This window comes from Lissotriton helveticus, chromosome 1_1 (genome assembly GCF_964261635.1).
Source record: "Lissotriton helveticus chromosome 1_1, aLisHel1.1, whole genome shotgun sequence".
NCBI classification, from domain to species: Eukaryota; Metazoa; Chordata; class Amphibia; order Caudata; family Salamandridae; genus Lissotriton; species Lissotriton helveticus.
The window spans coordinates 760,338,882-760,354,062 of record NC_136057.1 but is presented as its reverse complement, the minus strand read 5'-3'; the positions used below and the strand labels follow the sequence as shown (position 1 = coordinate 760,354,062).

At 42.7% G+C, this 15,181-nt stretch overlaps 1 protein-coding gene across 1 annotated transcript in view; it reads left to right on the top strand.

Annotated features, from left to right (window-relative positions):
- CNTN1 (contactin 1) overlaps nt 1–14,873 on the top strand; it is a 664,003-nt gene extending 649,130 nt beyond the window's left edge. The window contains exon 23 of the mRNA XM_078674301.1: nt 8,817–14,873. Coding sequence (XP_078530427.1) covers nt 8,817–8,896 — 80 coding nt within the window. The 3' untranslated portion in view covers nt 8,897–14,873. The remainder of the gene's footprint in view (nt 1–8,816) is intronic.
- The last annotated feature ends 308 nt before the right edge of the window (nt 14,874–15,181 follow it).

Here is a 15,181-nt window from a genome sequence, read left to right as displayed (position 1 = left end):
CGCCTGAGAAGACGGCATTAGTAAATAAACATTTCAAATGCACATGTGTCTTCTTTACTCCATGTTCTGGTTTGTAATGATAATATAACGAAAGAGTGTTCATGAGTCCCACGTACCCTGAGGTACTGTAAGTTCATGTTCTGGTTTGTCTAAACATTGGGAGTTTGATATGTCCAATGAGACACTGTAGCTAGCTCGGTAAGGGGTGAGTTGGTTGCTAAGGTAAGTTTTGGGACACCCTAATTTGCCGAGGTTCCACTCCTCTGTGCACAGTTCTGTGTGAGTACAGAAACCCTGCAACAGTCCCAGTGCATGATGGGAATCAGACACTCTGTTCATCACCACCCCCTTTCCTGCATTATTAGGTCGAGTCTAGAGTCAGCGCGCAAGCACTGCTCAAGGGAAGATCTTGGGTAGTTCAGTATGGGAGAGAAGCCCCGCCCACTACCTTCATTGGCTTGTGTCTTTGTCCTTCGTACATGCTGGCTTCTGATTCCTAAATAGGCTTGTTAGTCCCTTCTTAGTACGCCTGCGTCGTCATTTGCTTCCTCCCATGTCTATGGGCCCCTTAACTTAGTTGTTGCATGGTAGGTGTACTATTTCCTTTATTGTTACTGCAGGCACCACTGCTGTGCTTAAATTCAGCGCGTCATGCCCGGCATGCCTTATTTTTCACCACTTCCCAAGCTCGGAAGATGCAGCACACGGCGCTAGGTGCCAATGTGTATGTAAAACTGTTTATTTCCAGAACGCGCCTTACTGCGCTTTATCTTCAACATAGCGCCCTTGCGCCTTTTTCCATATGCTCTCTGGGCTGTGCACCGTGTCTCAGGTGCTAATGTTACAAAAAAAAGTTTAGTGCTCTGTGGCACACTGGAAGTAAGTTGCATCTGTAAAATTCCAAAATATTTTTCTGTTCCATTCCACTGGTGTAACGCCTCCCACGCTGGTTACGGAACCGTTCCGTCACGCCCCTAGGGTGGGCTGTAATGGTGACGGAACTGTTCCGTCACGGCCCGCTCGCCGCGCCTGCGCGGCGCTGTTTTCGCGCCTGCGCGGCGTGGTCTATTGAGCGGGTGGGGCCATGACGGAACCGTTCCGTCACCAGCACAGCTCACCCGAGGGCCATGACGGAGCGGTTCCGTCACCAGCGTCGGAGCTCTGCGTGGCCCCCCCGCCCCTTAGCACTGCGGCAGAATAGCCGCCGCAGCGAAAGGGTTAACTAACGCCGCCGATCAGAGCTGATTTCTAGTGCACTGCACTAACAAGGCAAGTCTCTTGTGAGCGCGTTTTGGACTATAGCAGAAGCAGTTTGTTCCCGTTTGCTTCCTGTACCCGGGGGAAGATGGCGGCGCAGGACAGTGATGTCGAAGAAGAGGACTTCTTACGTCTGGAAACCTCTCGAGCCTCTGCAAGTAGGTAACTCTCACTGATTCTGGATGATCATTTTACTTCCCTCCCTGGGATGTGGCATTTGTTCTAGCGAGCGCTGTGAGGCAGTCTGGGTGGCATTACTGTTCAAACAGGTGAAATAAAAGAACGGGGTGGGAAACAATGTAACCGTTTGGAATAAAAGACCAGGGTGAGTTCTGTCCTGTCCCAAAATCAACAGCTTAACTGAGTTTAAATAACTGACTTTTCATAGCCTTCAGTGCGCTCAAAGGCTCAATCCCAAGACTACTTCAAGCCACCAATGTCGGCTGGGGCCGGGACCATCACTGAATGTGCCGTTCTCTGCTTGCCTTACACAAAACACATTTACTCGCGTCTTTATGAAGTGAAGGCGGCGAAGAAAGGGAACATTTGAAGGAGCTGCCTGCAGCCCTTTCGCAGGAAGAATGGCCGCTGCATCTGTATGTGGGAACAAAAAGCACATAAGAAGCAGAGAATAGCTGAGGTAACCGGACCCGCTTTCTGGGGTGCAGAGAAATGGAACTCCTTCCCCCTGTTCTATTGCCACCTGACCCTTCTGTTTCATTGTTCGGAGATGTCATGGGAAAAAAGTGTGTAGACGGAATTCAAGCATGGTTCAGAAGGACAATGACTTTGTCATTTTGCGATTCCTGAAGATTTTTACATAAATTCCAGACGAACGAAGTACAAAACCCCAGTAAATAAAACCCATGCCTAGCAGATTTACCTCTTCTGGAATATTTTTGAGAGACCTGATTGTGCTCGGTGTTGTGATGCTCTTCTTTCACTGCTTTTTTTTTCTTCAGAAATCAAATGATTATATTGATTGCGTCTGGTAAAGTGCTGGCATTGTAGATAAGTGATAGCGTTGCTTAGTCTTCCTTTTATTTAAAAAAAAATCGGAACAATAATGGGGCAGATTTATGAAGACCTTGCGCCGCCGGTGCGTCATTTTTAACATGGGAAAAAGTGACGCACCGGCGGCGCAAGGCCTTCATAAATCTGCTATATTTAATTCTCGCGCACAGGTGGTTCACAAACTTCTGTCATTCTGCATTGTCTCCTTTTAACACTGCTCTATCTTTTCAGTCTAATGGCGCCGAAAAGCAGGCCTTATGAAAAGAGCTATTTAAAGATTACATTTTCCCATATCTACTTTAGCGAATAAACATGGCGAACACAAAACCGTTACTCTACATGCGTAATTTGGGTATCGGACTCATGCCATATGTCATACTTTCATGCTATCGTCAAATTTACTAACAGAAGGAAATACTGTGGTACACTAGAATGCGTTTTCTACCTCATGTAATACAGCATTATGCAAGCCTCGTCACCAAATATAGCTGCTGCATAGAAAACCCAGCAGAGGGTCATCACTAAAATAGTGACTGTTTTATAGAGTACGGGAACAGTGGCATTATAACTAGAAAGCTGAGAGTCCTCACTCTGCCTGTTTTTTGTTAATCGAGTCTCACTGTGTGAAAGATGGGAGGAGGACAGGCTGCCAGACTTCGCCCAAGTACAATACCACTAGCAGCGTGGGACAGTTAATCATCAGATATTCTCCAAGCCTTGCTCTGTTTGTAGTCACAGACCAATTTGTCCTTCTCAGTATGTGTGACCCATTCAGTGTTCTTTATATGGGGTTTTGAAAATACTCGCTCTTCTCCTATTTTCCACTGTTTCCTCTCCATTTCTTCCTTCCTATCTCTTTAGATAGTTCAAACGATGACTCCACTGCAAACAAAAAAACATAACTAAGAAACATTGTCATTTGCAACACCAATGGCTCCAACTTTCACTAATGCGAGACCAATTGGATTGCAAATGCTTGTTTTTCCTTTTTTTCTATCTCCCTGACGGAGTGCCAGGACAAGGCCATCTCGTTCCATTTCTGGCATTCTTTCTGTCCAGCTACACAAAGCCCATTTGAGCCTTCCGAGTAGTTTCCACTTCGCACGTGCCGAGGCAGATGTGCAGACACGCAGACCAACATCAAACCGACTGTGACTCTGCCCATAACGTATGTTAATGTTTTCCCGTAAAGGTCATTGGGTTGTATAAAGAATTTTATTTAGTCGGGTAGCACTAAAACCATCCCAAGAATTACATCCTGCTAAATGCGAAGTGGGCCGACGTTTGAAAAAATACAAGGAAATGTGGCTTGTTTTAACTTTGGTTTTAGTCATATTTCATACCGGAGACCAGTAATTACAATACCTAAACCAAGCAGACGCCGTTATGGACCCAGTCGTGCGTGCCTGTAGCTTTCTTTTATTTTGATGTTAAGTTGAAATGTTGACGTCATCCCTTATCTTGCCCCTCGTGGGAGTAATAGCAATGAAAACGATTCTGTCCGTCAGATGCGTTTATCTTTAAGGTGCATGCATAGCGCATCCGTGCCAAGAACCACTGATGCTTTTAAACAGGGCGCAATACACTATCTACTAATAACATCTCCCCACATTCCACTGACCAAAGAGCTCCAAGTGCGATAAGCAAACATTAGCGAAAAGCTGAGCACATCATGCCGGGTGCCCGCCAGACCCTCTTATATCAGGCTAACCCGTGCTCCCTTTACTTAAGGGAGTGTCCACGATACGCTAGTAATGTCTGTCCGACTCCTAGGACAAGCATTTGCAATGCAATCGGTCTCGCCTTTGAGACCTTATAAATGTTACGTCATGCATTATGTTATCGCACATTACTGCAATAGACTGCACTGCAGTAGATTAGGCAGTGAACGTGGTATTTGAGCTCTTAGGAGTGGTCTGAAGATTAATACATTACATTATTGCATACACTTTAATTACATTTATAACAGGTGGAGCCTACAAAGAGGTTTGTGTATTTTTGTGTAATTTAACATGCATACCCTGCAATGTTTGAGATGCACAGAGAAAGAGAAAGGCAGACATTGTTATAGCAGGGAGGCCTTGTCTGGGGGACAGGTGTGCAATAGGAGAGAGGAGGGGGTGAAAGACAGGAGGAGAAATACAAGAGAAAGAGAGTGGAGCAATTAAAGTGAGAGAAAAGACAGCATATGAGTAGGGAGAAGTGATGGTTCTTATTGGAGTGAGGGCAGTGCCCACTACTAAGGCAGCGATACATGCAATGAAACATACCTGGGCTGTACAGTAGGTTGCACTAATCGTACAAAACTTACAAACTGTTAGTGGAATTTGAACTGGTCTGCGTTTGGTAAATCTGGGTGTTGATGAAGATTAAGGCTTTGTTATGACTTTGAAGAAAATAAAACCTCTTGGTGTCAAGTTTTTTTTTAAAAAACCACAGAATTTACATTTGTGATGTGGCAGTTCGACTTAGATTTTCAAAAACGCTCTATTATGAAGTCATACTCAGTGAATGAGTGATAATATAGGTTTTATTTATTGATCTGTGTGCATGTGTATCATGCCATGTATACATACTGCTTAGCATTTTCTCATACAAACTATAATTCAATTAAATGCTTCCGAACCAAGCTAGTGGGTTTAAAATCAAAGTACATTCATCGTAATGAGAACTACTGCTTTGCGAGGTTCATTTGACTTCATCTTGAAAGTCGCTCAATCCTCTGCGTATGTACATACCAAGTTAACAGCGATTGCTTTCAGCATCTCTGTAAGTGTGGAATGTCTAATCGAACGAAGGGTCCAATCAACGCATCAGAAGAAAGCTGCCGTGCATGCATTAATTTTACCTCACGTTGAAAGCTGCACAACGGGTCAGGGCGTGTTTAGCCCTATGAGCGTTGCACGCCTGCTTCTTACCACACATAGATAGACGGTAGAATGCGCTACTCATCCGTATACTATAAACACTTCAGCGGTGTGTCCCTTAAAGGAGTAGTAAGCGCTATAAGAATAGTATATCATTTATAATACACTATCCTGTGAAAGACCCATGCCCCAAACACAGCTGTCTCAAGCCCAGCGCTTACTCCACACTGGACACTCTCCAGGTCTCATGTGCGGGTCCTCGTGTCACAGAGCTGCAGACGGTAACAGGGTGGTTATAAAACAGGCAAGGAGGGAGGCGCTGTGATTGTAAGTGAAGACGTGAGCGGCCCATCAGGTGATTAATGATCACCGCACAATGCGATAGCCCTTCTGGTGCCAAAGTGGCCTGGGTGGAATTTTAAGAAGTCATTCAATGACTGAAGACAGGACGGTGTTGAAATATTGATAGAGACGAGCTCCGCCTCCTTCGGGTCAGAGAACGGAGGCAGAGAGGCCCAAGGTATCCAAGACCCCCTACCCCTGGGCGTACAAGAGCTGCAACTTTTTGGAAGTGGAAGTGAAGCGCCCACCTGTAGCAGACCCACACCCTTAAAGCGCTTAGAGGCCCTGGGTGCTTTAAATAGTACAGAAATGCACATAACACATTCCTCTCGCCTCATTAGGACGCAGACCCCTCTCCTTCTAAAATATTGTAAACCCTGTGCGACCCTACTTGGAGAAACGAGCGCCTTGATGCAGTTCACTTCAACAACGTGGTCTGTGTGAGCCCCATCTGTTCATTTATATAGCCAAATATTGCATGGCTTGAATGTATTCCATTCATTCATTTAGGCATCCATCCACTTTTCATCCATTCAGCAGTTCATTCATTAATTTCTCTTACTCAATATTGTTTTCATGATAATACTGCCCCTCCCTAATATATGTCCCTCCTTTATAGGGCACCTTTGGTGCTTTTACTTAGCTTCTGGGTTTTATTTTCTCTGTACATTATTTTTAAATGTATTCAATCAATCCACTCATTACAAAATTCTTTCATCAACCTATCCAGTCATTTTTTCATTTATTTATTCATATTCCCACATGCCGGCTCTTTCTTTGCACCCAGTGACTTGTGGGGTCACACTTCACATCCGGGTATTGGTCCAGACTCCCAGCATGCACAAGGTTTTGGGGTGCATCGCCAGACGCGGCTGAATGTGCCACATGTGTTAACACAGCAAGGACTACACCAGGCTCATCGCTGCACAGCTGCCCCGCTGCTCCCACCGCTTCATGGGCGGCCATGCTGCTTAAACAAACAAGTGACGGGCTGCTTGTAAAATGAAAGTGTGCATCATGCTGAATGTTGCAGGAAAGCATATCATGCCTGCAGTAGTAAACACACATTAAACAAAGTTGTGCTTACAGACTTAAAAAGACGTACTGTGTAACAACTGAAGTAAAGGGGCCAGTAGCCATGGGAGGTTACAAATGAAGGCAAGGCCATACTAAGGAGGGACTAACAAGCCAATTACTAAAACAGAAGGCAGCATTTACGAAGGACAAAAACACAAGCCAATGGAAAATATGGGCGGAGAGTGGGCAGGGCTTCTCTTCAATGCTCCACTACAGCAAGTCCCGCAGAGCAGCGCATGTGCGCTGACTCTGGCTCGACCTAAAAAATGATTAGCTGTGCTGTGGCCTGTAACACAAAGCCATGCTTTTTTAACACTAACCTCCCTTTGGTGTGATGTTCTCTCACTACAGGTGGGAAAAAGTGGAGTGTGAAGAGGTCTGGCATTAAGGCATAAGGCAGAAAAATAGAGGTGAAGAAGGAATGAGTACAAAGTCCCATCAGTAAAATAAAAAGCATAAAACACATTTCGTGAAATGGAATATTCAGGAAATGGATTTGTCAGAATTGGTGTAGCCATTAACAAAAGCACAGAAATATATTCGTTGGCTTTTTTCTCTGATCAGAGTTTATCAATTTCTCACAGAAGCATTTTAAGCATCACTCAAAGAGGTGAAAATCCAAGCCCTTCCTTCTCTGCATTAGTACCCCAATTGCCATTTTATGAAGCATGATCATATATAATACTATAAATATTTTTTAGGAATTTTAGTTCTGAATGTAGTCACTAATCCTAAAGACATCATCAGTCATGAGTTTGTTGTAGATTCATATTACTTTAAAGGCCTTGTGCTGACACTACATTAAGACAAGGTTTGCAGGGTCAGACTGGTAACATCTTAAATAGAGAAAACAGTTCCCATTTACCCTATTGTTTACTATTTATGAACATTTCCCTTCAGTTTGTAAACTATGAGAGCTGTATTACTTCGAAACCGAATGGAAACTGCAGTGTTTAGCTATATTACACCAAATTATGCGGAATCAGATATTGTGAAAGAAAAATCAACATCACTCCTGAATAAAATTGGAGAGACTATGGTATTCATATGACGATTATCATAAAAGCCACAATGATCATTAGGAAACCTCAGCAACCAACCTATCCCAAGGCTTCTCTGATTGCATAACTGGTTACATTCTTATACTGTTCCCACAAAATCTGACACAGCCAATACGCTGCTTACCGCGGCTAAGTGAGCAAATTCACATAAGTGCAACAGTCAGTGATCAGACAGGAATCACGAGCACCATCAAAAAGAATTGGCTAGCGAATATCATCATATACATAGCAAGAGTGTAAATTTCCATATATAGTCATCAAAGTGCATGTAGTGGCGGGTCACCACAATGAGCAAGATTCAGTAAAATCTATGTAACCCATTGTTCTAAGTACCAAACATATCTCTTCTGAACCCCACCTTCTTCTCCAGTTCTCACTAAACTATTGTTCTACCTCTAAACTTATTCCTGCCCGTCTTTGGATAACGGCACACCACAAGCGAGCAAAGCTACATGTCCTAACCATCACTTCCAGTCGCATCCTGTCCCGTTTACATGTACCTTTGTTATTAGGCCTTTTGCTCAGCTAATGCCATGAAACTGCAATTGTAATTGGGATTTTTCTCTCCACATGCCCCCTTTCATACTTTTTAAAGGTATCACCTTGTTTAATAATCATTATTTTCAACCACGCACCAATTTCTTCCTTCACCATCCTATGTTGCTCCTTCAATTTCACTAGCCTGTGTCGTGCTGCTGTCATTTTGATTTAATTTAAATTGCTGCATGTTTTCCTAATGCACATTTTCATTGAGCACATAAACAACGGCATATTTACAATAATGGCCTCAACCACGGTTTCTGAAAGGTAAATACTCCAACTTTCTAACTGAGCAAAGGCTGTGTTTACCCAAACATTTCCCCAAAAATAGGTAGGAGGGATGAATGTAACATACGTTATTCCCCGTCCCAGGCCAGCAGTAGCAATGCGTGCTGATAAAGGTAAATTCAGCTCTGGTAATTCCATGCCGCCTGCCCTGGACAACACTGAGGGTGCCACGTAATGAGCTGCATTGAAATATTTTACTTTTTAAATCTATGTTGTGGATGTTCATGACAGCTTTCATGTCCTCCTCTGGTGTCACTTCATGTTTTCAGTGGGTTAGAGGCAGTATACTCATAACCTTTATATTATTGTAAATGTATCTTAAACACAGTCAAGCAAGGCTGGTTTACTAACGGGCTCTCTTTCTCTTTAGGTGCTACAATTGGAGCATCGCCAGGACTTCTCGGCTTATTACTACCAACTCTAGGCCTCCTTTTCTACTTGGAATTTTGAATGTAGCTGGGTTTATTTCTCCCTCCGATGAGAAAAAAAGGACTCGTATCAAACCTGTGAGGACCATGATTCTTTCTGACTACTGTGGCACCATATGAAGCCAAAAAATACGTTTGCATAGTTATGCCACTGACTTACTATGAACTTAAAAGAAGAAAGAGGCATTTGGGAACTCCTTCAATGGGGGAACCTTCTTCAGAAAGAACATACAAGTTATTTGACGTGTTCCAATATGCCTTATAAAACACTTACACTGATCTGTGCATGATTCGGTCTAATGAGCAAGTTGCAGTGTTAAGCTACAATAACCTAGGAAGTACAATGGAAGTAAAATCACCCTCTTAAGTGGTTTAACTTTAATAACAAATTGTGAATTATACTAGAGATTGAAATATTGATTGTATGTGGTAAATGTATAAGTAACGGTGTCTGTGCTATCCTGTCTGTTTTGTGTACTGCACATTTGTTTGAATTGCCCCATGTCTTTTTTGCGACTTTGAGGTTTTAAGGTACAGTCAGATCAAAAAAATTACTCTTTTCGATCAATTGGGCTTCACACTCATCTCTGTATCGTTGAATGTACATTTTGAACTTTTTAAAACCAGGATTGATGACTCACTCTGTCAGTTGTGCATTGAAGTGTTTCAGCTTGTACTCGTGTTCATCACTCATAGTTATACCATGGACAAGCAGGCCCAAATGCAATAACAGAGCTGTAAATCTGGGGGTTCAGGTCGGTGGTGTAAAGTTGAATGACAGGACCCCTGCGCACAATGTGAGGGGCCCTTGAGAGTCTTGCCACCTGCAGTGTGCTTGTCCCACTGCCAGCACTGTGCCCACAGCTGCAGCACCATGCCAAGGCCTAGGACAGAGTGAGGAGGCCCAGAGAAGGCCTAGGATGAAGGCACCCTTCTTGCACCACCAGGGCACATGCTAAGCCTCTGGTTTTCATGGCGCCCTAGAACGCAAAAGCAGAGCACAAGAGCCAGGCAAAGGTGCCAGCAGATTTCCAAGCAAAGTTTGACTTTACAAAGTCATAGAATTCACCAGTCATAACAACTGTTTTGGGGTGCTTTAATGAGTCATACAGTATTAAGTTTTGTGTCAGTAATATTTATCTAGTTTGCTTTTTCTAATGTTAACCCAGTAGGAGTGAACCCTCTTCGTACATTCTTGCTGTGAGGATGCCTTTCATTTATGATACAGTTTCTGTGAAGCTTCTCCAATACCAATGAATGAGTGCTCTGCTTTCGTGTTGCCTTTGAGTGCTTGATTGCCAGGGTGTGAGTGGATGCTAGCTGTTGTGTTGCTTCAATGAAAGCTGCAGAGCAATAGCATACATGTGATTGTCTCCTCGCGGTGCGCCTTGAGGCTACTTTGTGTGTGTGTGTGTGTGTTTCCTCAAGAGAAGATTATCGTGAACACAGCCTTGCCTTTGTGAGGGGGTGTAAGAATGTCACACTGTTAGTTAGGTTGCTACATCATGTATTCACATGGGTGGATGATGTATTTTAGATGGGGTAGAGGCTGCTAGCAGGACCGGTGTGTAAACTGAGAGCCTGACCCTCCAGCAGAATTCCTCAACCAAGATTTGTTTTTAAACCAGTGCATTTTAACTCTAGTTTAGAAAAAAAAAATGTTGGTTAAAACGTATACTTTTTACAGGTACGAAGCAAGGGGATGAATACATATTCTAGTAAATTAAGGTCTTCCCTAAGATATACCATTCATTCTTCCGCCATTACATTAAATCATGGATGCACCTAAAAGAAACATCTCTCTTTGATAAAAACAGTGAAGTTGCAGTACGTTAATACTCGTGCCACAAGGGATGAATCCGAGACAGTGTTCCCAAAATACATAGAAATGGCCATGGCATACCTATGTTTGCGCGAATACCAACACCTCTTAATGCGACAACAAGAGATATAATACCTTCCTCTGTTCCCGAGCCAGTTCATAGTCAATCAGAACTACTGTACCACACAGCCTGCATATTTCATTATTGTTGGCACTTTCATTTGCCGTTTCAGAGTCATGTCTTCTTATGCCAGGGGAGTTGCGATATACATTGCGAGTTGCTCAAATATCTCACTAAGATTTGTTTGACACACATCCTAAGCCTTGTATACATGTGTAAAACCAACTGACTCTCTTCTTTCTTTCCTGCAAATTTAGATCATTACATTCAAATACATTTCCAAACCCTCCACTCTCTCCATCAGTGATGGAGTCCTGTGAGACTCCATTCTTGTCCCAAAACTGTAAATTATCTCAATAGTAGTGGTCCTAACGCACAATCAACAAGTTACCCTGTAATAGCATGCCATCGGCGCTCAATATACCTTAGGGACATCTAATGAACACTACATTTTACTTAGATTGAGTTCAATGTTATCAATGAGGAAAGCATCTAAACCAGGATGAAGAATAACTTTCCTATAGCTCAACTTTTTACAGCCCAGTGGATTCCCCCACTTTCAACTCCTTGGGTACTTACATCGACCTATTTTACTACTTCAAAGAACACTTTAATGCAAGATCATACAATAGAAGATGATCAGCTTATGATGAAAGATTCAACCCTACCTCGTTGTTCACAAATTCATATCCACATGCAAACTCTGATGTTGTCACTAATCAACAGCTGCAGCACCCCTGCTTGAAGACCACCCACCCTCCACAATACCCCTCCAAAAATCCCTTTCCATGTTGCTGTGTGACCGCAGTGTGGCCAGCCCTACGCTTAACGACAACACCACTCCATTTAAGGAACTTGACTGGCTCACTCACCTGGCACCATTCACGTTTAAGGCACATTGCATCCTTCAGTAGCTGCATTCACACCAAAAACCTGAAAAAACATGTCTTTTCTGGCTGTATCCTCACCACCCGACGAAAAAATTGATGATACTAGATATGTATAACATTGAAATTTAGGACATGGTTTTTAATTCAAACTAACTTGAATGGTCTCCCCTTTCATTTGATATTGACCGCTTCACTCCTGCCTTTTCAGAAGTAACTGAATACTTTCCTCTTCACCCAGGTCTCTTCCTCCTAAAACCTCCACCCCCTACCCTCATAGACCTATCTAAATATATGGTCTAAAGCTTTTCTTGAACTACAGATCTCCCACATTTTCTACGAAATGTTAAGCTTACACTGTTGATACTCTGAATGTAATCATGCCATATATCTTCCATTATGTATATGAATTCCAGGCTATCAATTTATCACCCGCATGCCTCGTTTTAACTCCTCAGACGTATGTAAAGTGTTGTGTTGCTCTCCAGGTCTAGGAGAATAATACAGATATCTAAATGAAATAATATCAAAGTGCTAACATAAAGAGCATATTGCCATGCTAATTTATACAGCAGCCACATTAAGGACACAATGCTGTGCTAGGTTAAAGCTTGTAGTAAATATTCACTTTGATATTGTTTACTACTACCAGTAACTCAGGCATGAATTGTATACATTTTCCTAATGCCCTATGTGGATATATACACAACCAGTGCACACATACACAGGAACCAACATAGACACAAATCGCAGCAACACACACCCATGCATGCACTACCCACCACAAAAGACACAAAAGCATATGTAACCATATACACACATATACTTGTAGGAGTTCACACAAAAGAAGACTCCCCAATACAACACTCATCAATATACCTGCTTAAGTACCCAGAGGTGCATACTTCCACACAGGCTTACATAGGAACCACACTTGGACAAAAAATGTCAAGGCATAAGCAAACACACACCGAGCATCAAACAAATGCATACACAGACTCCCACAAACCTAAACAGACATTTAGACTGACATACCCAGGATAATGCAGTTACACAAGCAGACATCCATACACCACATGCACACAGATTTTCACACAAGCATAAAAGACAACCCTCAGTGGCAACAAGAAATATATACATACAAGCACAGTAATACAGCCATGCACCTAGCAACACAGGCACATTGATTTAGAGACATCCACTCAAACCTGCATAAACACAGACACACTCAAACATGCATAAATGCAGGCATACACCTAGGCAGGTACCCACTTCGAAAGATGTTGGGGCAGCAAGCAGGCATACACCAACAGTTTCAGTAGTCTGGCTGCGCTGAGGTTAAGGGTCCTGGGCAAAAGGTATCAATTTCTATATAATCAGTCTGCACTGTTAAGTGACTTGCATAGGGAAGAGATCGTTGTGCTCTTAGTGTGGGCATGTGAGTGCCTCACTCATCCGAGCACAAGACGAGCTATGCCACTGACTTGGCTGCAGTCCTCAAAGCTGGTGGCACGCTTTGGCCAGATGTCACTCAGAGCCAGATGTTCAGAATGCAGCACATTAGCAGATAGCTGCATGATAATTGTATTAGCAACGGGGTGAGAGCTGATCAACCAACTGGATTCTCCTCTGGGCCGCGCGTCCCAAAGCCCTGCATACAGGACAGGTGTACTGTCCTAGTCCACTTTGATGGTGCTCAAGAGAGACCTCAAACCCTCCTGATCCTGATCTCCACAAGCCACAGTATTATGACCTGAGCGTGTCATTCGCCCTCAGTGTATCTCCATCCTAGGCGGCAGCGAGCCAAGCGTCTACCCCGTCTTGTCCACCAGGTATTTCCTGGTTTTCCATTCCGATGTAGGCTGTTATGGTCCTATATTGGTTACTGACGGCTGAATGAGTGCACTCCTCAATCCCTTTAAAACCTGAGACCTTTCACAAGAACTTACGGTTTGAACCCCTTGCCTGGCCTCCCACACTCCTACCAGTATTAATAAGCTGCTTTTTCTGCACTGCAATTGAGTGCGGGTTTTGTTTTTATGAAGGCCTCTTGGAAGATAAGATCACGCACTAAGCTGGCTTTTGTTAATATTGAATGTCTCAGTGTTTCAGCTGCATATGTTTATTAGCCATGACTGGAATAGCACTGAGAGAAGGGAAGATAAATACAATGAAAGAACATTGGGAACCACATTTGAACACTTGGCTAGTCAATGCTGACGTGAACACAGGCATTTGTTGAAGAGTTAAAGCTCTGAGCGATATGTGACGATATTTGTTCTGACTGTGTCTACAATGATTCTTTTGGTTATGTTTTAAAGACGTGTTTTTCCCCATTTCTCCATGGTGCGGTAAGATTCTTGTTAAGTGTGAGTGTTGAAGAAAAAGTGATATGGAATCAGCCGACTCCAGTAATAGTGCAATGTCTGATGCTTCGAGAAATGTAAGCTCTAAATCTTTTTTCTTTCGTTCCACCCTGCCAAGTAAGTAGAGATAGAGCGTATGTTTAATACAGATATTGTAGCTCGCAGTCAATGCCATAAGCCTAGAGCAAGCCTTTTTCAACTGCTACATTTCTCTTTTCTTTAACGTGTATAAGTTTGTAAAATATATTTACGTGCAAAGGCAGACAGTTTTAATTGTAAAGGTACGGATAATACAGTCGCACTTAATTTTCATTTCTTTATTACAAAAATACTCTTTTTTTATGTAGATAATACTGATGCTTTCACTGAAGAAATATGTTGTGAAGATTGGTTTGTGAATTTAATAAAAATGTATTACCTACTGGAAAAATATATTAGGCCTTTTGCACAAAGACTTTTTGTTTTGCTATGTGACCCACGATGGGGGTTTTGTATAATCTACAAAAAAAAAACTAAATTCCTTGCCAAATGCATGACTGCCTCTTAATTTTCTAATATATGATATGAGCAGCAAAACTGGGTAGTTTTTGCATGTAAGAGCACAGTCCAGAAAAAGATAACCCATTATCCTGTGGAATAGTTGAACTGGATCGGATTTCACAAAATAATCTAGCCTTTATGCTTCATTACAAGAACACAATTGGCACGGGGACCTCCAGTTTCCAAACTGCTGTTGATACATTAACAAATGTACCATCTGCTTTGACATGCAAGGTTCTTAATTAAAGTTTATATAGTTAGTACTGGCTGTTGTTTCTTTATATCTTAGCTTAAACGGATATTATTCCTAAAGCAAATTTTCATTTAAAGGGTGTATTTCATTAATACAATTGCCTTATGTAGTAAATGCATCACTGTTATTCACTAATCTGAAAGAAACAGGTTAGTATTAGATTCCTTACCTTAGAATATCCCCAGGCGTCAGACTGGATCCGGAAATGTTTGTGTAGCAGTACCCTTGCGCGTCGGTAGGCGTCGGCTGCTGCTCTGCATCCGTCGTCGGCATCCTTGGTGCCGGGATGACGTCGCCGGAGTACTTAGACGCCGCCCT